The sequence below is a fragment of the Argopecten irradians genome, chromosome 1, assembly GCF_041381155.1.
Source record: "Argopecten irradians isolate NY chromosome 1, Ai_NY, whole genome shotgun sequence".
NCBI lineage: Eukaryota > Metazoa > Mollusca > Bivalvia > Pectinida > Pectinidae > Argopecten > Argopecten irradians.
The window spans coordinates 56768559-56795806 of NC_091134.1; the positions used below are offsets into that span (position 1 = coordinate 56768559).

Below are 27248 nucleotides of genomic sequence, written 5' to 3' on the forward strand. Positions count from 1 at the left end.
TACTGCGAAAGAAAGCAGCGCCCCTAGCGGCAATCATCGTGATTATCTCGGAACTCCTCGGGTTTAATTAACGTATTAGAGGTGTTCGCTACATTAAAGTCACCAAAACGCTTACACTGTATACTGCCCCGACAATGAAGCGTCTGCCTAACGTTAACAATAACAACACACGTACAGCGAAGCATATGTGTTACACATGACATAGCGGTAAGACCTATTTTCGCCACAAGAGTTACCTCCCTTCATTTACTGATCAGCAGGGATCCGCTCTAGGTCCAAGTTCATTTTGTTGTATTTAGTGACATAAAACTATTTTGAGATCATATTGGTGACCTGTAGATGTGCAACTTTTGCAGACCAGGAACCAAGATGGCCGTCACGACATGCAATTGGTCACAATTGAACAAAAAGGAACATGGTTAAGAACACAAATCTAATACGATTATAGGCATTGCTGTGCCTAACATATTAATTTTAAATGATGCAACTTTTCCAAAAGCATTTTCTTCTGCGAAATAAAATTTATTTACCGGTAAAACAATGTCACGTCATCATTCAGGGGAGGTCACTCTTGTTAAATTAGGCTCTGTGAAGATTGGGAGAACTTTATGTGACGTCATACGTCACAATAAGATCTTGTTATCCTTGTGCGGTATCTGACCTGCTTTCATGGGGTACATCAGTTTTAACCCTTCCATCTTCCTATGTCACTACATCTATCATTCCTCTTTTACGTTTTGTTTCGATATATAAATATATATTGAAAGTGTCCCGCCCACTCTACGCCCGCCTTTGAAGGCGTTGTTCTACCAGTTCAAACGAGGAGATAATCCACCAGGTAAACTCATTCTAACAATACGTTGGTGTTGGCCCGGTTAATCCTGGAATGACACCTATGTGTACATTTAGTATTTCATTAGAGGAACATTAACATACACGAGGTCACTATAAACGGTCCTCTATTTCCTGGTCGTAATACATTTCTAACGATAAAGGCGATGGACTGGCTAATTACATGTTCCTTTGCCTTCCAAGCGGAGACGATTTTACAGCTCGGTTCGGTTCCGTGTCAGATTAAAATTCAACAATTTATATAATGATGCTTATCAGTTTCACTAATTATCATAATCTATTTTACTTACTATGTGGTACTAATCAAACAATCCGGAAATATAAATATGGAATGAACTGCTTCGTTTTGAATGAATTTCATTAAAATCGAAGGCAATCTTTATTAATTTCTGAAATATACCTTAAAGTCCTTGGAGCATTGGAAGTTTGATAAGTTTAGATCCATCTGATTATGGGGAGTCGAAATCTGATGTGTGTGTTGGTATTTTTTAACAATGCATTCTTTACTTTATCTAGTTCTCCATACCAAAACACCAAACAAATAATAAACCAGCTGTAATTCGTGTATTTCGCAATATTTATTTAAATGTAAAATAACAAATTATTAAATGATGATTTTTGTTCCCCAAATGAAGGAAATATGTAGACTGACAATATTGTAAGGCATTGGTCCGCTAAATGCGTTTACTCTCTCAAATCAAAGTCTCACTCCCTCACATGTAGATTTGTTCTTTCGGCAAATGTGCCGCCATAATCCATCCTTGCATACGCAAATATAGGTGTATAACGTCTACGTCTGCGTAAACACACGTGTGGTACATGCAGCTCACGTTCTGCTTTGAAATGCATTAAATACACGCGTGCACTTGTAGCACCGAATTTAACTTAAAACTGGCGCGCACACACACGTTTAAAGTTGCTCCACCGCTGACAAATGGTAATTTTTCACTATCAAAAAACAGTGGCAGACGATTTAGTACTTTTCTTCAGTTACAAAAGTTACTTACTTTACACCATTACCACCATTGAAAAGTTTGAGCTTCTAATTTTACTTCAAGTTAAAAACATGAAATATAATTAACTGCATCCCGAAAAAAATCCGTGTCACTATATCCTATATGGAATGAAGTACTAATTGCGCATGCACCAAAGGCGAAATAGACTATTTTATATTATTTTTTGTGTTAATTACACATATATATACACGATTAAACACCATTTATTGTTCAAATAATGAATATCATTTATGCTCTGTCGGCGGTGGAGCATCTTTAACATATATGAAACATACATATAATGATACATAAAGAATATCCAATGATACCGAATCTGTCCTGTTACTAGCATGAAAAGTCACTTTTTCAAAGCACATTTTTCACTAGAATTGTAATTCATTGCTGATAAGTCCTTGTCCTAAGATGGCCATTGGTTTTTGTCTATTGCTTTTGATCAGGCTCCACTATGTGACGTTGGCGGCCAAAGTTTTGTCCCGCCTGGGACGCTCCTTGGTTTGAACCGTACTGTAGACTTATAATATTTTTTCCTGCCTCTAATTGTTCTTGTGTAAATTGTCGCTCGTTCTTGGCAGCTTCTTTCACTTTTGATGTACCCAACTGGGAAAAAAAGAATCAATAATAGCAATACAGGGGAACATCAATGGAAATATTAAATCATTGTTGTCAACTTTTCGAACGTTCCTTCATTAGCAGTCTCCTTATGTAAAAGTTATTTTGAGGTAATTTTGAGAACAGTTATTGAATTTCCACCCGCTGGCTATCTATTTTTCTTCTAATGTTTGATTCCACATGTTTGGAAGTGTGTGGGGATATCACGTTATCAATCTTCAGATGTAGCCACAGGGACCTGCACGAATTTTTAACCAAATATATATTATAGTAATAGTAATTATAGTAATATTGTAGTGATATACGGGGCGTAGGAAGCCCCCCCCCCCCGTTCCCCAGGACCCCCGGGGGGGGGGGGGGGGGGGGGGGGCAAACATGTCTTTTTGCCCCCCCCCCCCCCATTTTCGCCGACTGAAATTTTCTAAAAATGCTTATTTGAAAGAAAAAAGGGTCCTGCACATTTTTCGTACTTCATTCTAGAAAATTTTCCGGCGCATTTCCTAAAACATAATGTCAAACCTTAAATAGTAAAATTCAATACACACGAACTAGACTAAAAATGTCGATCAAGGGATTCTATGTACTATTTTTAAAAAAAATGCCTCTTAAAACATCAATTTGTTTATGTCTTAGTGAGACAATTAATTCATTTTTTAATGTTACATAACAATGTGCCGATGGTGTGAAGCCGGTATATTCAGATCGAGTAGGGTTGCATAATGTTATGACGACACAATTAAAATTTCTAAATGCAGGTAGCTTTAAATCGAAAAATTACCATGTTAAAAACGCTTTATAATCTTTAAAATACATCGTAAAACTCATCACAGCCATTCTAAATCGTATTTTTTTTCCGGGGGAGACCCCCGGACCCCCTAACACCAAATTCTCGCGCCTTTGGGCGCTCGCAAATTCATCAAAATGCATCGTAAAACTCACCTAAGCCATTCTAAATCGTATTTTTTTTCAGGGGGAGACCCCCGGACCCCCAAAACACCAAAATCTCGCGCGTTCGGGCGCTCGCAAATTCAAAATCATCTAAATGCATCGTAAAACTCATCTAAGCCATTCTAAAAATCATCAACATTCTAAATTTTTTTCAGGGGGAGACCCCCGGACCCCCAAAACACCAAAATCTCGCGCGTTCGGGCGCTCGCAAATTCATCAAAACTCATTTAAGCTATTCTAAATTCTAATATTTTTCCCAGGGGAGGCCCCGGCCCCCCAAAACACCAAAATCTCGTGCTTTCAGGCGCTCGCAATATCATCAAAATACATTGTAAAACTCATCTCAGCGATTCTAAATTACAATATTTTTTCCCCGGGGGTCACCCTCAGACCCCTAAAACACCAAAATCTCGCGCTAATCTGGCCAATTTGCGTATTCGTTAATTTTCTTTTAGTGACCCCACTGTCTATAACAAGGACTAAATTTAATGATATATGAAAAATGCACATAAAGCATATATGGTTGGGAGTTGAATTAATTCAAGATTGGTTTTAAGCACATCTTGAAGTCCTTTAGCAGCACTGATGTTCACCGCTAAGGCCTGGGCAGCCCTGGCAACTTCGGGGGGAGACTTACAAATGGCAGACATGTTGAATACGGAATGCCGAACTCTCGTGTTATAACCGGAAGTGTGCGAGATTTGAGGATTAGGGATCATTTATTATTATTATTTTTTTAACTACTGTTATCATTTGTAACTCTAATATTGTCAGCATAGTCATGCCAAAAAGTTTCAATTGGATCTAAATATCTTTTATATCATGTTGATATCTTATGTTAAAATATCACTGAAAGTATTCACCGCGTGAGTGTTCAAAATATAAAACACATTTTCTCTATTCTCATTGGCTAAAACGTACACGTGGGGAATCACGTTACTCAAAATGATATGTTTCACGGAAAGATGGCGAAAACCCTGCCACTTCAGGCATATTTTCCGGGTAAAACAGCTGGTCCAAAATATTATCATTCAATCTAAAACCATCTGTGTATTGGTAATTATTTGCCTGTGTACTCTCGTGTACGAAATCATACTTCGCTGATACTTCGCTGATGTCGGCCTCGTTGAAAGTGTACACACTTGTAGAGAGGCATTGATGGTATTATAGATCTTGGTGGAGATAGGGGTTTTTCCCCCTCCTACACCGACTTTTGAGTTCCGGCTACGCACGCACAGATATTATAGAGTTATTTACAAAAATTTAAAAGTATCACTATTAACAAAAAAATAAAATATCTATAAATTCCAGTCATAGGGACTGAAAATATTTATCATTTTAAAATATTGGTGTCAAATGAATTGAGGGTACCCTATGTGTATACGTACTAGTTAATAGATTTAGTTTCATAAAATTATGATCTATCTATAGGGTAGATTGATACAATGATATATAATGGGGAACACTGATACAAGTGGCGGGGCAATCCCCAAACAACTTGTACTACTTAATAGTAAATGAGTATATAAACCTGAGTAGACTGGCAATCAGAATTGGTCTATAGGCTGCATATGTGTTTAATAGAGTCTCTTTTGCAGTTTCCTTAGACCAAATCTATTTTAAAGTTACACTACCGGCCTCACTAAGGATGTTCACTTAGGACAAACTTGTTGTTGGTCTTCCAATATTTGTTTAGCTGAGTCTTAAAGCTGTTGATTGACTTGGCGTTGACTACCTCGTTTGGTAATGCATTCCAGTGGTTGACGACTCTATTGGAGAAGGCATTTTTTGTTGTATTCAGCCTGACCTGTCTCTTGAACAGTTTGTTGGTATTTCCTCGGGTTGACTGGTATGGTCGACTACTAAACATTGTGTCTGAGACTATTTTATCATGCTTATTAATAATCTTGTATAGTTGAATCAAATCACAACGTTTTCGTCTATACTCCAGTGTAGGGAGACCCAATGTTCTAAGTCTGTCTTCGTAGGACAAGTCTTTGATATTTTTAATCCTCTTTGTAGCTCTCCGTTGGACATTTTCGATTTTGATGATATCTTTTTGTAGGAATGGTGACCAGATGGTAGTGGCATATTCTAAGTGCGGTCGTACCAGGGATTTGTAAAGAGTTCTGAATATATGTTGGTCCATGTATGTAAATGACTTAAAAATTACTCCCATGATACGATTTCCTTTTTGTGCTGCTATGTTAGCTTGTTCCGAGAAGTTCAGCTTCTCATCTATGATCACACCTAGATCCTTTTCTGTTGAGACTTTCTGGATAGTTATGTTTGAGGATTCGTTCCGAATGTTGTATTGGGATGTTTTCTCGTTGTTACCTATCTCCATATGTTTACATTTGGTAAGATTGAGAGTCATCAGCCAGTTCTCTGCCCACTTTACCATTTTATCTATGCTATTTTGTAGTTCTTGTCTGCTACCCGGAGTAGATATTTGTTTGTAAAGTTTGGTGTCGTCAGCAAACATTTTAACGAGGCATGGCACAACTTCTGGAATATCATTTACATAGATCAGAAACAGTACAGGTCCCAGAACACTTCCTTGGGGAACTCCACTTGTTACAGGTAGACTATGGGAACATGTTCCGTTAACAATTACTCGTTGTTCCATGTCCGTGAGAAAATTTCTTATCCATTGGAGTACTCTCCCTTTAATACCATATTGTTCCAGTTTGTGTAGCAGTAAGCTGTGACATACCTTGTCAAACGCCTTGCTGAAGTCCAGGTATATCACATCGGTATTGTGCCCTTCATCCATTGATATTGTCCAGTCTTCCAGGCATTCCAGTAATTGAGTGGTGCATGAACGTCCCTGTCTGAAACCGTGTTGCTCTTTTGTGAATAGGTTGTTGGTATCCATATGTTTGACAATTTCGTCTCTCACTATTCTTTGTAAAATCTTGCTAGGTACTGAGGTCAGGCTGATTGGTCTGTAGTTACTTGGGTCTTTCCTTGAACCTTTTTTGAATATTGGGCAGACGTTGGCTTTTTTTTTTCCATGGGTCTGGGAGTGTCCCTTCTTGGATTGATTTGTTGAATATAATAGTTAGTACACTTTTTATTTCATTAACTGTTTTTGCCAGCAGCATTGGATGGATATTATCTGGACCTGGTGATTTGTTAGGGTTGATTTTATTGATGGCTTTTTCAACTTGTGCGACAGTCACAGTAATCGTCTCAAGGGGTTCAGCATAATTTCTGGTTGGAAGGTGTGGTCTTTCTCTGATTCTTTCCTCTGCAGTAAACACACTGGCGAAGTATTTATTCATAGTGTTGGCTATTTCTTCGGAGGTCGATGTTAGCTCTCCTGATGGCATTGTAACATTTCCAATCGTTGTAGCTGTGTTAGTTTTAGTTCGAACATATTTCCAGAAAAGCTTCGGATTAGTTTTTATTTTGTCAGCCAGGTCTTTTTCGTAGTAGTATTTGGAATGCCTCAGAGTTTGTGTAGCTCGGTTCCTAGCCATTTTATATTCAGCAAAATGGTATATCTCCTTCCCATACGTATTATTATACATGTATACTGTATAAATACAGTTGTGCCAATATGTGGTGTTTTTAGGGATGTAGCACGACGTCGTTTCCGTTTTTTCTTCAATATTAAAATAGAGATATGCCTAATAAGCAACAAGAAAGAATATAACATATGATTTTTTAGCCCACCACCATCAGATGGTGGGCTATTCAAATCGCCCTGCGTCCGTGGTCCGTCGTCCGTCCGTAAACAATGCTTGTTATCACTATTTCTTAAACACTACTGCAGGGATTTTGTTCAAACTTTACATGGAGGGTCCCCTTGGTCCATATTTGTGCCATACAGATTTTGAGGCTGATCGGAAAAACAAGATGGCCGCCAGGCAGCCATCTTTGATTTTGGCAGTTGAAGTTTGTTATCGATATTTCTTGAGAACTACTGAAGGGATTTTGTTCAAACTTCACATGGAGGTTACCCTTGGTCCCTAGTTGTGCCATACAGATTTTGAGGCTGATCGGAAAAACAAGATGGCCGCCAGGCAGCCATCTTTGATTTTGGCAGTTGAAGTTTGTTATCGATATTTCTTGAGAACTACTGAAGGGATTTTGTTCAAACTTCACATGGAGGGTACCCTTGGTCCCTTGTTGTGCCATACAGATTTTGAGACTGATCGGAAAAACAAGATGGCCGCCAGGCAGCCATCTTTGATTTTGGCAGTTGAAGTTTGTTATCGATATTTCTTGAAAACTACTGAAGGAATTTTGTTCAAACTTCACATGGAGGTTACCCTTGGTCCCTTTTTGTGCCATACAGATTTTGAGGCTGATCGGAAAAACAAGATGGCCGCCAGGCGGCCATCTTGGATTTTGATAGTTAAGGTTTGATATCCCTATTTCTCAAAAAGTGCTGAAGGGATCTGTCTCAAATTTAATATGTAGGTTTCCCTAGGGACGTAGTTGTGCATATTGCATTTTGAGACCAATCGGTGAACAAGATGGCCGTCAGGCCGCCATCTTGGATTTTGATAGTTAAAGTTTGTTATGGCTATTTCTCAGATAGTACTGAAGGGATCTGTCTCAAATTTCATATGTAGGTTTCCCTAGGGACCTAGTTGTGCATATTGCATTTTGGGACTGATCGGTCAACAAGATGGCTGCCAGGCAGCAATCTTGGATTTTGTTATTCAAAGTTTGTTATCGCTATTTCTCAGAAAGTACTGAAGGGATCTGTCTCAAAATTCATATGTAGGTTCCCCTAGGGCCCTAGTTTTGCATATTGTGATTTGGGACCGATCGGTCAACAAGATTGCTGCCAGGCAGCCATCTTGGATTTTTATATTCAACGTTTGTTATCGCTATTTCTCAGAAAGTATGGAATGGATCTTTCTCAAATTTCACATGTAGGTTCCCCTAGGGCCCTAGTTGTGCATATTGTGATTTGGGACCGATTGATCAACAAGATGGTCGCCAAGGAGTCATCTTGGATTTTCATAGTTGAAGTTTGTTACCGCTATTTCTCAAAAGGTACTGAAGCGATCTGTCTCAAATTTTATATGTAGTATGTTTGAAAAAGTTTAAAAAGTAGAGAAAAGATCCATCTTTCCTTTGTCAGATATAGATCATTCTTTGGTGGGCGCCAAGATCCCTCTGGGATCTCTTGTTTTTATTTATATGTACAATTAATAGAGATTTAGACAGTATATCACCTTAATTTACAATTATTGTCAGTGTAGATTGTAAATTGAAAAGTCTGCATCATATAGTTTAGAACAGGGATTTAATTAAATCACAAATAGACTATTAGAAGTGTACCATTTTTGGCATCCTCGATACTCCAGGGGTTCCGATCACTTACGATCTCTACACCCCTGGACTATCTCATAGTGAAACTGGAGGCAACAGAATAGAACAGGTAATTTATACATCAAAAGAGCCGTATAACGGTACACTGTGGTTGACTGTGTGGCTTTGATGTTAGGCGTCGCTCTCTCTGTAATCTTCAAAGGAAATGTTTGCTAGCCAGTGATTGGTCAAACATTTTCAGCTGAGCTGCCTTCAAATTTCACTATGAGATAGTCCAGGGGTGTAGATATCGTAAGTGATCGGAACCCCTGGGGTATCGAGGATGCATTTTTGGTAGCGTACCAATTTGGGTAGTCTAGTAGTGTTACGTTATAAGCAAGGATTTATAAGTCTCATATACGTCCTTTGTTATAACAATCTGATTAATATACATATCCTTATTATCACTACGTTTGATAAGAGGATCTGACAACATCCCATTAGGGCTCACGTCCAGATGACCTTTGGAAATGGCCAATCAAATTGGCACTGCCAGAATCTTGACTGGGGACGAAAAAGTTTGAAAAATCTGTCCAAATCACTTTCTTGTACGTAGTCGTTTAGCCCAAAGAGCACCATCCTCGATACTCCAGGGGTTCCGATCACTTACGATCTCTACACCCCTGGACTATCTCATAGTGAAATTGAAGGCAGCTCAGCGGAAAACACTTGACCAATCACAGGCTAGCAAATATTTCATTTGAAGACTACTGAGAGAGCGATGTCTAACATCAAAGCCACAGAGTCAACCACAGTGTACCGTTATATATATATAATATACGGCTCTTTTGATGTACATCAAATGACTAAGTTACCTGTTCTATTCTGTTGCCTCCAGTTTTACTATGAGATAGTCCAGGGGTGTAGAGATCGTACAAGTGATCGGAACCCCTGGAGTATCGAGGATGAAAGAGCACAAAAAGCTAAATCACAGTCTTAATGTACTGGGACGAAATGGCGTATAAATAGACGTGGCAATAATGTGGAAAATGTATGAAGTACACGTGGTGGTATCCGAATGGGACCCTTTATGGATGTTCTGATCAGATCCTCTATGTTTTAATCAGATTGTAGTTATAAGTTATGTCATCCACGTCCTTTAACATTGGAAAAACAAATTAAAGGCCCACTAGATCTACCTTTCCGAAACAAAAAATAAAATCTTCTTAAATAGCTTGACAGCTGATGGGAGCCGAGAAAGAATAAGATGAGGTTACAGCACCAAATAAATGCAAGATCCCCTGCGTAATCTAACAGTTCCACTAGGCCTATATATCAGAGATTTAGATACATTTGTAGTATTATCTATGTTTTGCCGTCTGGCCCACAGGAAGACGGGGCCTGCGTGAAAGATAAATTAAACGACTCGCGTTATGAAAATTAACATTTATTTCATTTTAAATTAATTGTTCAGAAGAAAATGATAAGTGTAGTTAACGCATAAATCAATATTTTTTCTGACTCCACAAAATTATCAATCTCGTTTACTACAGTACCCATTTAAAAAAAGAATCAAAAGCCAGTTCGGAAAGTTAGCTCATCATCATGATAGAATTACATTAAAAAAGAGTTAGATAATGGTTATTAATATATACGTCCTTGATATTTCTGATCAAAGTGCATGTGATATCATACGTTGTGTAAATTACATCAACGCATCGACAAAAATAATGAACACTCCCCAATACGTCACCGGAAGTAGAGTTCACATTCGCTTCATTTGAGGTAAGACTAGCGTATAGATTTCCCATAGGCGACAATGCTAGCATTAATAAGTGTATCTAAAATTCTGTTCATACAAATATGACTTACTTATACTTGTTGGAAAGGTAATTCAGTCACGAATACAGTTACGAAGTGAAAAAAGCGTGTTCACCAATAAAACTTCTTCCAAAATCCATGCTCGTCTAAAATAAAGCAGTCCCGCACAGAATACTAAGTGAAAACACAGGAAATTGTCAAATTTTCAAAAATTACCCTAAATATCCCCCAAATGCAAAAATTAATGCTCAAATATTATTTTCAAAGAGTAGAAAAACATGCATTTAATATTTATGGCATTAGTTGACAAAAATGGTTTATTTTAAGCCAATAGTCCACCCTCTAACATGAAGTTCAGTCTCGAGCCATCAACATTAATTTTTGGCCAATCAGAGGCGAGATTCTATTTATAGGTGTCTTACCTATACAACACCCTGTTGTAACTGATTGTAAAAATTATTACCCAAACCTATACAGTATGTTATACCAAGTACACATCAAAAGAAATTTTTCAAAAAATATGAAATATTAAAGAAATGGGGCCACTTTTACTCCAAGTGTACCATGCCCCCTTGGGCCGCGGTGGCCAAGTGGTTAAGATGTACCGACATATTACCACATGCCCTCCACCTCTGGGTCGCGAGTTCGAATCCCATGTGGGGCAGTTGCCAGGTACTGGCCGCTGGTCGGTGGTTTTTCTCCGGGTACTCCGGCTTTCCCCCACCAACAAACCTGGCTCGTCCTTAAATGACCCTGGCTGTTAATAGGACGTTAAACTAATCAAACCAAAAACCAGTAAAAAATTAAACTCCATAGCCCCAGGCATTAACCCCTCCCTGCCACAGTAAACAACTATGTATGTTGTCATGTAAAATACTTTTTCTTGTAAAATAATGTTGTTTGTTTTCCCCAAAATGTCTCCATAATATTAAATTAACTAAACAGTGAATAAGCTATGATTCTAAAATGAAATAACATGCATTAAAATCCGCTTGTGATGAGATAATTGTCAAAACAGTAAAATCCTGCAATGTCGCTCTATAGGTAAGACTAGCGTATAGATTTCCCATAGGCGACAATGCTAGCATTAATAAGTGTATCTAAAATTCTGTTCATACATATATGACTTACTTATACTTGTTGGAAAGGTAATTCAGTCACGAATACAGTTACGAAGTGAAAAAAGCGTGTTCACCAATAAAACTTCTTCCAAAATCCATGCTCGTCTAAAATAAAGCAGTCCCGCACAGAATACTAAGTGAAAACACAGGAAATTGTCAAATTTTCAAAATTACCCTAAATATCCCCCAAATGCAAAAATTAATGCTCAAATATTATTTTCAAAGAGTAGAAAACATGCATTTAATATTTATGGCATTAGTTGACAAAAATGGTTTATTTTAAGCCAATAGTCCACCCTCTAACATGAAGTTCAGTCTCGAGCCATCAACATTAATTTTTGGCCAATCAGAGGCGAGATTCTATTTATAGGTGTCTTACCTATACAAAACCCTGTTGTAACTGATTGTAAAAATTATTACCCAAACCTATACAGTATGTTATACCAAGTACACATCAAAAGAAATTTTTCAAAAATATGAAATATTAAAGAAATGGGGCCACTTTTACTCCAAGTGTACCATGCCCCGTTGGGCCGCGGTGGCCGAGTGGTTAAGATGTACCGACATATTACCACATGCCCTCCACCTCTGGGTCGCGAGTTCGAATCCCATGTGGGGCAGTTGCCAGGTACTGGCCGCTGGTCGGTGGTTTTTCTCCGAGTACTCCGGTTTTCCCCCACCAACAAACCTGGCTCGTCCTTAAATGACCCTGGCTGTTAATAGGACGTTAAACTAATCAAACCAAAAACCAGTAAAAAATTAAACTCCATAGCCCCAGGCATTAACCCCTCCCTGCCACAGTAAACAACTATGTATGTTGTCATGTAAAATACTTTTTCTTGTAAAATAATGTTGTTTGTTTTCCCCAAAATGCCTCCATAATATTAAATTAACTAAACAGTGAATAAGCTATGATTCTAAAATGAAATAACATGCATTAAAATCCGCTTGTGATGAGATAATTGTCAAAACAGTAAAATCCTGCAATGTCGCTCTATAGGTACGACTAGCGTATAGATTTCCCATAGGCGACAATGCTAGCATTAATAAGTGTATCTAAAATTCTGTTCATACAAATATGACTTACTTATACTTGTTGGAAAGGTAATTCAGTCACGAATACAGTTACGAAGTGAAAAAAGCGTGTTCACCAATAAAACTTTTTCCAAAATCCATGCTCGTCTAAAATAAAGCAGTCCCGCACAGAATACTAAGTGAAAACACAGGAAATTGTCAAATTTTCAAAATTACCCTAAATATCCCCCAAATGCAAAAATTAATGCTCAAATATTATTTTCAAAGAGTAGAAAAACATGCATTTAATATTTATGGCATTAGTTGACAAAAATGGTTTATTTTAAGCCAATAGTCCACCCTCTAACATGAAGTTCAGTCTCGAGCCATCAACATTAATTTTTGGCCAATCAGAGGCGAGATTCTATTTATAGGTGTCTTACCTATACAAAACCCTGTTGTAACTGATTGTAAAAATTATTACCCAAACCTATAAAGTATGTTATACCAAGTACACATCAAAAGAAATTTTTCAAAAATATGAAATATTAAAGAAATGGGGCCACTTTTACTCCAAGTGTACCATGCCCCGTTGGGCCGCGGTGGCCGAGTGGTTAAGATGTACCGACATATTACCACATGCCCTCCACCTCTGGGTCGCGAGTTCGAATCCCATGTGGGGCAGTTGCCAGGTACTGGCCGCTGGTCGGTGGTTTTTCTCCGGGTACTCCGGCTTTCCTCCACCAACAAACCTGGCACGTCCTTAAATGACCCTGGCTGTTAATAGGACGTTAAACTAATCAAACCAAAAACCAGTAAAAAATTAAACTCCATAGCCCCAGGCATTAACCCCTCCCTGCCACAGTAAACAACTATGTATGTTGTCATGTAAAATACTTTTTCTTGTAAAATAATGTTGTTTGTTTTCCCCAAAATGCCTCCATAATATTAAATTAACTAAACAGTGAATAAGCTATGATTCTAAAATGAAATAACATGCATTAAAATCCGCTTGTGATGAGATAATTGTCAAAACAGTAAAATCCTGCAATGTCGCTCTATAGGTACGACTAGCGTATAGATTTCCCATAGGCGACAATGCTAGCATTAATAAGTGTATCTAAAATTCTGTTCATACAAATATGACTTACTTATACTTGTTGGAAAGGTAATTCAGTCACGAATACAGTTACGAAGTGAAAAAAGCGTGTTCACCAATAAAACTTTTTCCAAAATCCATGCTCGTCTAAAATAAAGCAGTCCCGCACAGAATACTAAGTGAAAACACAGGAAATTGTCAAATTTTCAAAATTACCCTAAATATCCCCCAAATGCAAAAATTAATGCTCAAATATTATTTTCAAAGAGTAGAAAACATGCATTTAATATTTATGGCATTAGTTGACAAAAATGGTTTATTTTAAGCCAATAGTCCACCCTCTAACATGAAGTTCAGTCTCGAGCCATCAACATTAATTTTTGGCCAATCAGAGGCGAGATTCTATTTATAGGTGTCTTACCTATACAAAACCCTGTTGTAACTGATTGTAAAAATTATTACCCAAACCTATAAAGTATGTTATACCAAGTACACATCAAAAGAAATTTTTCAAAAATATGAAATATTAAAGAAATGGGGCCACTTTTACTCCAAGTGTACCATGCCCCGTTGGGCCGCGGTGGCCAAGTGGTTAAGATGTACCGACATATTACCACATGCCCTCCACCTCTGGGTCGCGAGTTCGAATCCCATGTGGGGCAGTTGCCAGGTACTGGCCGCTGATCGGTGGTTTTTCTCCGGGCATTCCGGCTTTCCTCCACCAACAAACCTGGCACGTCCTTAAATGACCCTGGCTGTTAATAGGACGTTAAACTAATCAAACAAACCAAAAACCAGTAAAAAATGGACAACTCCATAGCCCCAGGCATTAACCCCTCCCTGCCACAGTAAACAACTATGTATGTTGTCATGTACAATAGTTTTTCTTGTAAAATAATGTTGTTTTTTTCCCCAAAATGCCTCCATACTATCAAATTAACTAAATAGTGAATAAACTATGATTCTAAAATGAAATAACATGCATAAAAATCCGCTTGTGATGAGCTAATTGTCAAAACAGTAAAATCCTGCAATGTCGCTCTATAGGTAAGACTAGCGTATAGATTTCCCATAGGCGACAATGCTAGCATTAATAAGTGTATCTAAAATTCTGTTCATACAAATATGACTTACTTATACTTGTTGGAAAGGTAATTCAGTCACGAATACAGTTACGAAGTGAAAAAAGCGTGTTCACCAATAAAACTTCTTCCAAAATCCATGCTCGTCTAAAATAAAGCAGTCCCGCACAGAATACTAAGTGAAAACACAGGAAATTGTCAAATTTTCAAAATTACCCTAAATATCCCCCAAATGCAAAAATTAATGCTCAAATATTATTTTCAAAGAGTAGAAAACATGCATTTAATATTTATGGCATTAGTTGACAAAAATGGTTTATTTTAAGCCAATAGTCCACCCTCTAACATGAAGTTCAGTCTCGAGCCATCAACATTAATTTTTGGCCAATCAGAGGCGAGATTCTATTTATAGGTGTCTTACCTATACAAAACCCTGTTGTAACTGATTGTAAAAATTATTACCCAAACCTATAAAGTATGTTATACCAAGTACACATCAAAAGAAATTTTTCAAAAATATGAAATATTAAAGAAATGGGGCCACTTTTACTCCAAGTGTACCATGCCCCCGTTGGGCCGCGGTGGCCAAGTGGTTAAGATGTACCGACATATTACCACATGCCCTCCACCTCTGGGTCGCGAGTTCGAATCCCATGTGGGGCAGTTGCCAGGTACTGGCCGCTGGTCGGTGGTTTTTCTCCGAGTACTCCGGTTTTCCCCCACCAACAAACCTGGCTCGTCCTTAAATGACCCTGGCTGTTAATAGGACGTTAAACTAATCAAACCAAAAACCAGTAAAAAATTAAACTCCATAGCCCCAGGCATTAACCCCTCCCTGCCACAGTAAACAACTATGTATGTTGTCATGTAAAATACTTTTTCTTGTAAAATAATGTTGTTTGTTTTCCCCAAAATGCCTCCATAATATTAAATTAACTAAACAGTGAATAAGCTATGATTCTAAAATGAAATAACATGCATTAAAATCCGCTTGTGATGAGATAATTGTCAAAACAGTAAAATCCTGCAATGTCGCTCTATAGGTACGACTAGCGTATAGATTTCCCATAGGCGACAATGCTAGCATTAATAAGTGTATCTAAAATTCTGTTCATACAAATATGACTTACTTATACTTGTTGGAAAGGTAATTCAGTCACGAATACAGTTACGAAGTGAAAAAAGCGTGTTCACCAATAAAACTTTTTCCAAAATCCATGCTCGTCTAAAATAAAGCAGTCCCGCACAGAATACTAAGTGAAAACACAGGAAATTGTCAAATTTTCAAAATTACCCTAAATATCCCCCAAATGCAAAAATTAATGCTCAAATATTATTTTCAAAGAGTAGAAAACATGCATTTAATATTTATGGCATTAGTTGACAAAAATGGTTTATTTTAAGCCAATAGTCCACCCTCTAACATGAAGTTCAGTCTCGAGCCATCAACATTAATTTTTGGCCAATCAGAGGCGAGATTCTATTTATAGGTGTCTTACCTATACAAAACCCTGTTGTAACTGATTGTAAAAATTATTACCCAAACCTATAAGTATGTTATACCAAGTACACATCAAAAGAAATTTTTCAAAAATATGAAATATTAAAGAAATGGGGCCACTTTTACTCCAAGTGTACCATGCCCCGTTGGGCCGCGGTGGCCAAGTGGTTAAGATGTACCGACATATTACCACATGCCCTCCACCTCTGGGTCGCGAGTTCGAATCCCATGTGGGGCAGTTGCCAGGTACTGGCCGCTGGTCGGTGGTTTTTCTCCGGGTACTCCGGCTTTCCTCCACCAACAAACCTGGCACGTCCTTAAATGACCCTGGCTGTTAATAGGACGTTAAACTAATCAAACCAAAAAACAGTAAAAAATTAAACTCCATAGCCCCAGGCATTAACCCCTCCCTGCCACAGTAAACAACTATGTATGTTGTCATGTACAATAGTTTTTCTTGTAAAATAATGTTGTTTTTTTCCCCAAAATGCCTCCATACTATCAAATTAACTAAATAGTGAATAAACTATGATTCTAAAATGAAATAACATGCATAAAAATCCGCTTGTGATGAGCTAATTGTCAAAACAGTAAAATCCTGCAATTTTTGCTCTATAGGTAAGACTAGCGTATAGATTTCCCATAGGCGACAATGCTAGCATTAATAAGTGTATCTAAAATTCTGTTCATACAAATATAACTTACTTATACTTGTTGGAAAGGTAATTCAGTCACGAATACAGTTACGAAGTGAAAACAGCGTGTTCACCAATAAAACTTCTTCCAAAATCCATGCTCGTTTCAAATATAGCAGTCCCGCACAGAATACTGAGTTGAAAACACAGGAAATTGTCAAATTTTCAAAATTACCCTAAATATCCCCCAAATGCAAAAATTAATGCTCAAATATTATTTTCAAAGAGTAGAAAACATGCATTTAATATTTATGGCATTAGTTGACAAAAATGGTTTATTTTAAGCCAATAGTCCACCCTCTAACATGAAGTTCAGTCTCGAGCCATCAACATTAATTTTTGGCCAATCAGAGGCGAGATTCTATTTATAGGTGTCTTACCTATACAAACCCCTGTTGTAACTGATTGTAAAAATTATTACCCAAACCTATAAAGTATGTTATACCAAGTACACATCAAAAGAAATTTTTTCAAAAATATGAAATATTAAAGAAATGGGGCCACTTTTACTCCAAGTGTACCATGCCCCCTTGGGCCGCGGTGGCCAAGTGGTTAAGATGTACCGACATATTACCACATGCCCTCCACCTCTGGGTCGCGAGTTCGAATCCCATGTGGGGCAGTTGCCAGGTACTGGCCGCTGGTCGGTGGTTTTTTCTCCGGGTACTCCGGCTTTCCCCCACCAACAAACCTGGCTCGTCCTTAAATGACCCTGGCTGTTAATAGGACGTTAAACTAATCAAACCAAAAACCAGTAAAAAATTAAACTCCATAGCCCCAGGCATTAACCCCTCCCTGCCACAGTAAACAACTATGTATGTTGTCATGTAAAATACTTTTTCTTGTAAAATAATGTTGTTTTTTTCCCCAAAATGCCTCCATAATATTAAATTAACTAAATAGTGAATAAACTATGATTCTAAAATGAAATAACATGCATAAAAATCCGCTTGTGATGAGCTAATTGTCAAAACAGTAAAATCCTGCAATGTCGCTCTATAGGTAAGACTAGCGTATAGATTTCCCATAGGCGACAATGCTAGCATTAATAAGTGTATCTAAAATTCTGTTCATACAAATATGACTTACTTATACTTGTTGGAAAGGTAATTCAGTCACGAATACAGTTACGAAGTGAAAAAAGCGTGTTCACCAATAAAACTTTTTCCAAAATCCATGCTCGTCTAAAATAAAGCAGTCCCGCACAGAATACTAAGTGAAAACACAGGAAATTGTCAAATTTTCAAAATTACCCTAAATATCCCCCAAATGCAAAAATTAATGCTCAAATATTATTTTCAAAGAGTAGAAAACATGCATTTAATATTTATGGCATTAGTTGACAAAAATGGTTTATTTTAAGCCAATAGTCCACCCTCTAACATGAAGTTCAGTCTCGAGCCATCAACATTAATTTTTGGCCAATCAGAGGCGAGATTCTATTTATAGGTGTCTTACCTATACAAAACCCTGTTGTAACTGATTGTAAAAATTATTACCCAAACCTATACAGTATGTTATACCAAGTACACATCAAAAGAAATTTTTCAAAAATATGAAATATTAAAGAAATGGGGCCACTTTTACTCCAAGTGTACCATGCCCCCTTGGGCCGCGGTGGCCGAGTGGTTAAGATGTACCGACATATTACCACATGCCCTCCACCTCTGGGTCGCGAGTTCGAATCCCATGTGGGGCAGTTGCCAGGTACTGGCCGCTGGTCGGTGGTTTTTCTCCGGGTACTCCGGCTTTCCCCCACCAACAAACCTGGCTCGTCCTTAAATGACCCTGGCTGTTAATAGGACGTTAAACTAATCAAACCAAAAACCAGTAAAAAATTAAACTCCATAGCCCCAGGCATTAACCCCTCCCTGCCACAGTAAACAACTATGTATGTTGTCATGTAAAATACTTTTTCTTGTAAAATAATGTTGTTTTTTTCCCCAAAATGCCTCCATAATATTAAATTAACTAAATAGTGAATAAACTATGATTCTAAAATGAAATAACATGCATAAAAATCCGCTTGTGATGAGCTAATTGTCAAAACAGTAAAATCCTGCAATGTCGCTCTATAGGTAAGACTAGCGTATAGATTTCCCATAGGCGACAATGCTAGCATTAATAAGTGTATCTAAAATTCTGTTCATACAAATATGACTTACTTATACTTGTTGGAAAGGTAATTCAGTCACGAATACAGTTACGAAGTGAAAACAGCGTGGTTCACCAATAAAACTTTTCCAAAATCCATGCTCGTCTAAAATAAAGCAGTCCCGCACAGAATACTAAGTGAAAACACAGGAAATTGTCAAATTTTCAAAATTACCCTAAATATCCCCCAAATGCAAAAATTAATGCTCAAATATTATTTTCAAAGAGTAGAAAACATGCATTTAATATTTATGGCATTAGTTGACAAAAATGGTTTATTTTAAGCCAATAGTCCACCCTCTAACATGAAGTTCAGTCTCGAGCCATCAACATTAATTTTTGGCCAATCAGAGGCGAGATTCTATTTATAGGTGTCTTACCTATACAAAACCCTGTTGTAACTGATTGTAAAAATTATTACCCAAACCTATAAAGTATGTTATACCAAGTACACATCAAAAGAAATTTTTCAAAAATATGAAATATTAAAGAAATGGGGCCACTTTTACTCCAAGTGTACCATGCCCCCTTGGGCCGCGGTGGCCAAGTGGTTAAGATGTACCGACATATTACCACATGCCCTCCACCTCTGGGTCGCGAGTTCGAATCCCATGTGGGGCAGTTGCCAGGTACTGGCCGCTGGTCGGTGGTTTTTTCTCCGGGTACTCCGGTTTTCCCCCACCAACAAACCTGGCTCGTCCTTAAATGACCCTGGCTGTTAATAGGACGTTAAACTAATCAAACCAAAAACCAGTAAAAAATTAAACTCCATAGCCCCAGGCATTAACCCCTCCCTGCCACAGTAAACAACTATGTATGTTGTCATGTAAAATACTTTTTCTTGTAAAATAATGTTGTTTGTTTTCCCCAAAATGCCTCCATAATATTAAATTAACTAAACAGTGAATAAGCTATGATTCTAAAATGAAATAACATGCATTAAAATCCGCTTGTGATGAGATAATTGTCAAAACAGTAAAATCCTGCAATTTTTGCTCTATAGGTAAGACTAGCGTATAGATTTCCCATAGGCGACAATGCTAGCATTAATAAGTGTATCTAAAATTCTGTTCATACAAATATAACTTACTTATACTTGTTGGAAAGGTAATTCAGTCACGAATACAGTTACGAAGTGAAAACAGCGTGTTCACCAATAAAACTTCTTCCAAAATCCATGCTCGTCTAAAATAAAGCAGTCCCGCACAGAATACTAAGTGAAAACACAGGAAATTGTCAAATTTTGTCAAAAATTACCCTAAATATCCCCCAAATGCAAAAATTAATGCTCAAATATTATTTTCAAAGAGTAGAAAACATGCATTTAATATTTATGGCATTAGTTGACAAAAATGGTTTATTTTAAGCCAATAGTCCACCCTCTAACATGAAGTTCAGTCTCGAGCCATCAACATTAATTTTTGGCCAATCAGAGGCGAGATTCTATTTATAGGTGTCTTACCTATACAAAACCCTGTTGTAACTGATTGTAAAAATTATTACCCAAACCTATACAGTATGTTATACCAAGTACACATCAAAAGAAATTTTTCAAAAATATGAAATATTAAAGAAATGGGGCCACTTTTACTCCAAGTGTACCATGCCCCCTTGGGGCCGCGGTGGCCGAGTGGTTAAGATGTACCGACATATTACCACATGCCCTCCACCTCTGGGTCGCGAGTTCGAATCCCATGTGGGGCAGTTGCCAGGTACTGGCCGCTGGTCGGTGGTTTTTCTCCGAGTACTCCGGTTTTCCCCCACCAACAAACCTGGCTCGTCCTTAAATGACCCTGGCTGTTAATAGGACGTTAAACTAATCAAACCAAAAACCAGTAAAAAATTAAACTCCATAGCCCCAGGCATTAACCCCTCCCTGCCACAGTAAACAACTATGTATGTTGTCATGTACAATAGTTTTTCTTGTAAAATAATGTTGTTTTTTTCCCCAAAATGCCTCCATACTATCAAATTAACTAAATAGTGAATAAACTATGATTCTAAAATGAAATAACATGCATAAAAATCCGCTTGTGATGAGCTAATTGTCAAAACAGTAAAATCCTGCAATTTTTGCTCTATAGGTAAGACTAGCGTATAGATTTCCCATAGGCGACAATGCTAGCATTAATAAGTGTATCTAAAATTCTGTTCATACAAATATGACTTACTTATACTTGTTGGAAAGGTAATTCAGTCACGAATACAGTTACGAAGTGAAAAAAGCGTGTTCACCAATAAAACTTCTTCCAAAATCCATGCTCGTCTAAAATAAAGCAGTCCCGCACAGAATACTAAGTGAAAACACAGGAAATTGTCAAATTTTTCAAAATTACCCTAAATATCCCCCAAATGCAAAAATTAATGCTCAAATATTATTTTCAAAGAGTAGAAAACATGCATTTAATATTTATGGCATTAGTTGACAAAAATGGTTTATTTTAAGCCAATAGTCCACCCTCTAACATGAAGTTCAGTCTCGAGCCATCAACATTAATTTATTTTTGGCCAATCAGAGGCGAGATTCTATTTGCAGGTGTCTTACCTATACAAAACCCTGTTGTAACTGATTGTAAAAATTATTACCCAAACCTATACAGTATGTTATACCAAGTACACATCAAAAGAAATTTTTCAAAAATATGAAATATTAAAGAAATGGGGCCACTTTTACTCCAAGTGTACCATGCCCCCTTGGGCCGCGGTGGCCAAGTGGTTAAGATGTACCGACATATTACCACATGCCCTCCACCTCTGGGTCGCGAGTTCGAATCCCATGTGGGGCAGTTGCCAGGTACTGGCCGCTGGTCGGTGTGGTTTTTCTCCGAGTACTCCGGTTTTCCCCCACCAACAAACCTGGCTCGTCCTTAAATGACCCTGGCTGTTAATAGGACGTTAAACTAATCAAACCAAAAACCAGTAAAAATTAAACTCCATAGCCCCAGGCATTAACCCCTCCCTGCCACAGTAAACAACTATGTATGTTGTCATGTACAATAGTTTTTCTTGTAAAATAATGTTGTTTTTTTCCCCAAAATGCCTCCATACTATCAAATTAACTAAACAGTGAATAAGCTATGATTCTAAAATGAAATAACATGCATTAAAATCCGCTTGTGATGAGATAATTGTCAAAACAGTAAAATCCTGCAATGTCGCTCTATAGGTACGACTAGCGTATAGATTTCCCATAGGCGACAATGCTAGCATTAATAAGTGTATCTAAAATTCTGTTCATACAAATATGACTTACTTATACTTGTTGGAAAGGTAATTCAGTCACGAATACAGTTACGAAGTGAAAAAAGCGTGTTCACCAATAAAACTTTTTCCAAAATCCATGCTCGTCTAAAATAAAGCAGTCCCGCACAGAATACTAAGTGAAAACACAGGAAATTGTCAAATTTTCAAAATTACCCTAAATATCCCCCAAATGCAAAAATTAATGCTCAAATATTATTTTCAAAGAGTAGAAAACATGCATTTAATATTTATGGCATTAGTTGACAAAAATGGTTTATTTTAAGCCAATAGTCCACCCTCTAACATGAAGTTCAGTCTCGAGCCATCAACATTAATTTTTGGCCAATCAGAGGCGAGATTCTATTTATAGGTGTCTTACCTGTAGGAGTTGGAAAACTTCTGTTGTAACTGATTGTAAAAATTATTACCCAAACCTATAAAGTATGTTATACCAAGTACACATCAAAAGAAATTTTTCAAAAATATGAAATATTAAAGAAATGGGGCCACTTTTACTCCAAGTGTACCATGCCCCGTTGGGCCGCGGTGGCCAAGTGGTTAAGATGTACCGACATATTACCACATGCCCTCCACCTCTGGGTCGCGAGTTCGAATCCCATGTGGGGCAGTTGCCAGGTACTGGCCGCTGGTCGGTGGTTTTTCTCCGAGTACTCCGGTTTTCCCCCACCAACAAACCTGGCTCGTCCTTAAATGACCCTGGCTGTTAATAGGACGTTAAACTAATCAAACCAAAAACCAGTAAAAATTAAACTCCATAGCCCCAGGCATTAACCCCTCCCTGCCACAGTAAACAACTATGTATGTTGTCATGTAAAATACTTTTTCTTGTAAAATAATGTTGTTTGTTTTCCCCAAAATGCCTCCATAATATTAAATTAACTAAATAATGAATAAACTATGATTCTAAAATGAAATAACATGCATTAAAATCCGCTTGTGATGAGCTAATTGTCAAAACAGTAAAATCCTGCAATGTCGCTCTATAGGTAAGACTAGCGTATAGATTTCCCATAGGCGACAATGCTAGCATTAATAAGTGTATCTAAAATTCTGTTCATACAAATATGACTTACTTATACTTGTTGGAAAGGTAATTCAGTCACGAATACAGTTACGAAGTGAAAAAAGCGTGTTCACCAATAAAACTTTTTCCAAAATCCATGCTCGTCTAAAATAAAGCAGTCCCGCACAGAATACTAAGTGAAAACACAGGAAATTGTCAAATTTTCAAAATTACCCTAAATATCCCCCAAATGCAAAAATTAATGCTCAAATATTATTTTCAAAGAGTAGAAAACATGCATTTAATATTTATGGCATTAGTTGACAAAAATGGTTTATTTTAAGCCAATAGTCCACCCTCTAACATGAAGTTCAGTCTCGAGCCATCAACATTAATTTTTGGCCAATCAGAGGCGAGATTCTATTTATAGGTGTCTTACCTATACAAAACCCTGTTGTAACTGATTGTAAAAATTATTACCCAAACCTATAAAGTATGTTATACCAAGTACACATCAAAAGAAATTTTTCAAAAATATGAAATATTAAAGAAATGGGGCCACTTTTACTCCAAGTGTACCATGCCCCGTTGGGCCGCGGTGGCCAAGTGGTTAAGATGTACCGACATATTACCACATGCCCTCCACCTCTGGGTCGCGAGTTCGAATCCCATGTGGGGCAGTTGCCAGGTACTGGCCGCTGGTCGGTGGTTTTTCTCCGGGTACTCCGGCTTTCCTCCACCAACAAACCTGGCACGTCCTTAAATGACCCTGGCTGTTAATAGGACGTTAAACTAATCAAACCAAAACCTTTAAAAAATTAAACTCCATAGCCCCAGGCATTAACCCCTCCCTGCCACAGTAAACAACTATGTATGTTGTCATGTAAAATACTTTTTCTTGTAAAATAATGTTGTTTTTTCCCCAAAATGCCTCCATAATATTAAATTAACTAAACAGTGAATAAGCTATGATTCTAAAATGAAATAACATGCATTAAAATCCGCTTGTGATGAGATAATTGTCAAAACAGTAAAATCCTGCAATGTCGCTCTATAGGTACGACTAGCGTATAGATTTCCCATAGGCGACAATGCTAGCATTAATAAGTGTATCTAAAATTCTGTTCATACAAATATGACTTACTTATACTTGTTGGAAAGGTAATTCAGTCACGAATACAGTTACGAAGTGAAAAAAGCGTGTTCACCAATAAAACTTTTTCCAAAATCCATGCTCGTCTAAAATAAAGCAGTCCCGCACAGAATACTAAGTGAAAACACAGGAAATTGTCAAATTTTCAAAATTACCCTAAATATCCCCCAAATGCAAAAATTAATGCTCAAATATTATTTTCAAAGAGTAGAAAACATGCATTTAATATTTATGGCATTAGTTGACAAAAATGGTTTATTTTAAGCCAATAGTCCACCCTCTAACATGAAGTTCAGTCTCGAGCCATCAACATTAATTTTTGGCCAATCAGAGGCGAGATTCTATTTATAGGTGTCTTACCTAAACAAAATCGGCTAGTATTAGCGTATAGTGACCAAGCCTAGCAAGTGTAAATATATGAAAAATGAACATAAAGCATATATGGTTGGGAGTTGAATTAATCTCCTCCTGTTGGTGCGGCGGGGGGGGGTTTACAAAATATTGAGGACCTTTGCCTCCCCATTACGTTTCATCTTCCTACGCCACTGATATATGTACAATACTGTTGGTTAGAAATTCGTGCCAGATCCCTGTGATTGTAATCTTTTGCAGCAACGGTGCACCAAAATATGCATTTTCGATTCTCTGAGACAGAGCTAGATTTGGATCGCATACCTTTCTGCCCAGTGAATCTAGACAGGTGACAACTTGTCCAAGGTTGGCTTTATCTGTGAGATCCACAGTCTGGAATAGATCATCAGCTTTCACGCCCATTTCTTTGGCTCCTTCAATGAATTTACTGATCAAATCCATCTTTTTGAAAGCCATTGTCTGTCGCTTACTTAACATATTTGCGGGAACTTTTTTAGATCCGAGATTCGTGATCATGCTGAAAAAGAAGAATAATAATGTATTCAAAGATAGTGCAACTACACAGGCCATATACATTTTAACATATGAATTGTATGTAAGAGTAACCTTGACACTAGGATTTTTTTTAAATTTGAGTACAGCGGGTTAACACTATATTGGGACCAAACAGAACTATCTCACTCTTCAGCCAAGGAAATATCTGCGACATGGGGCTTCAATGTTTTGTTCCATGTTTTCTTTTTTTTCAGGCGAAGATCGGGACATGATAATAAGTTTATCTTTACCTGCAAAGAAATTGGGAGAACGAAACTAGTATTAACAGAAAATATAAACTTAGTCTTCTTACCGGCCCAGGACGTAGCCATCGCTTAAGACTTCATAAACGTTATCCATGGATCCGTCCGTACTGAATTGCTCCCCGCTATAACGCTGTACCCATTCCAATACCTCATGGGCTAACTCTTCGTTGTATTTACTATTGAGCTGGGGGAAAAAACGTCAGTTCGTGAATGATACGTGATAAATATTACGATGAAGGCTATAAATAGGACGAAAAGGAACAAAATAATGAATCAACAAAAATAGATTTATCAAATGTTAGCAGAGACTAGTAATTTCTGATAATGCCTAACGTCCTGTTAACAGTTATGTGTACGGTCAATAAGGGCGACATCCACTACATACATGTATAATGTTTATTATGGGAGACTGCGGTATGTTCCTGCTGCAGCATGCAACGCGGTTATAAACCCCATCTGACTTACACCGGCCCGTGATGATCATATTTGGTGACATTTACACCAATGTACTTCAACTAGAAGTGAACAATGTAACTACCATTTTATCAAAGTCTCTTTCAATGTCTCAGAGATTCATGCGACAATTTAACACACACACACCACACAACCACCAATACTGAAACATGCCAGAGTGCCAGAGCACTGAAACATGCCAGAGTGCCAGAGCAGTTACTCACCCTGACATCATACTAAAACTGTCAAAATAGACGGTCTCTGAAAATCTTGGACCCTGTACACGAATACAATAATATTTAAGTGATAAGGCAACGACGCCAAGTCCCTGTGATTATTTAGTTTTGCTGTGACGACGGAAGTAACAGATAGCATCGCTTTCTAGACCACATACGTTGAATGAGCTTGGGAGCGAGGAGCTGGACAATCATGTTATCAGAATGTTCGAGGGTGACAAATTAGAATTTGTATTTAACGCGTCTAGAACAGGATGTATCTCCTCGTACGATAAACATCACGTGACTAGGGCGTGGTTAATTATAAACGTGCGCATGCATACACACTAAACCACTTTTATATCTAAAGCGCACTCGAGCAGGAACAACCGAGACATTTATTGTCTGTGATAAAAACGTGCACTAGCGTAGTCATCTTTTCATACATAATAAATTTACAGTTATGCATTTCCCATTTTCCTCAGATCTTTTATCGATTAATCAGTGACATTATGCTATGTAACATATTGCTTTGAATCTAACAGTCGGCAGAAAGTCTATACATACATATATTACGTACCTAACAGGCGGTCGGTTTTAACACTTGTTGGAATATATGCTATCAACGGCATATTTTGTCTGCTGTATATTTGAATCGCTCTCACATTTTGGTGTCTATTCCTAAACTGTAACAATCTATACACTAATACAGTGTATTAAGACATACAATAAATCCCTAAATAGTAAATAGGAATAGCACCCAGTTATCTATAACATGTACTATAGTAATCCTACTACAATG

General features: G+C 37.6%; 1 protein-coding gene across 1 annotated transcript in view; it reads right to left on the bottom strand.

Moving 5' to 3' along the window:
* Window positions 1–1411: 1411 nt before the first annotated feature.
* LOC138334724 (myophilin-like) overlaps window positions 1412–27248 on the bottom strand; it is a 28622-nt gene continuing 2785 nt past the window's right edge. Inside the window, exons 2-4 of the mRNA XM_069283416.1 lie at window positions 25826–25962; window positions 25282–25495; window positions 1412–2465 (exon numbers count right to left, since the gene is read on the bottom strand). Coding sequence (XP_069139517.1) covers window positions 2289–2465; window positions 25282–25495; window positions 25826–25962 — 528 coding nt within the window. The 3' untranslated portion in view covers window positions 1412–2288. The remainder of the gene's footprint in view (window positions 2466–25281; window positions 25496–25825; window positions 25963–27248) is intronic.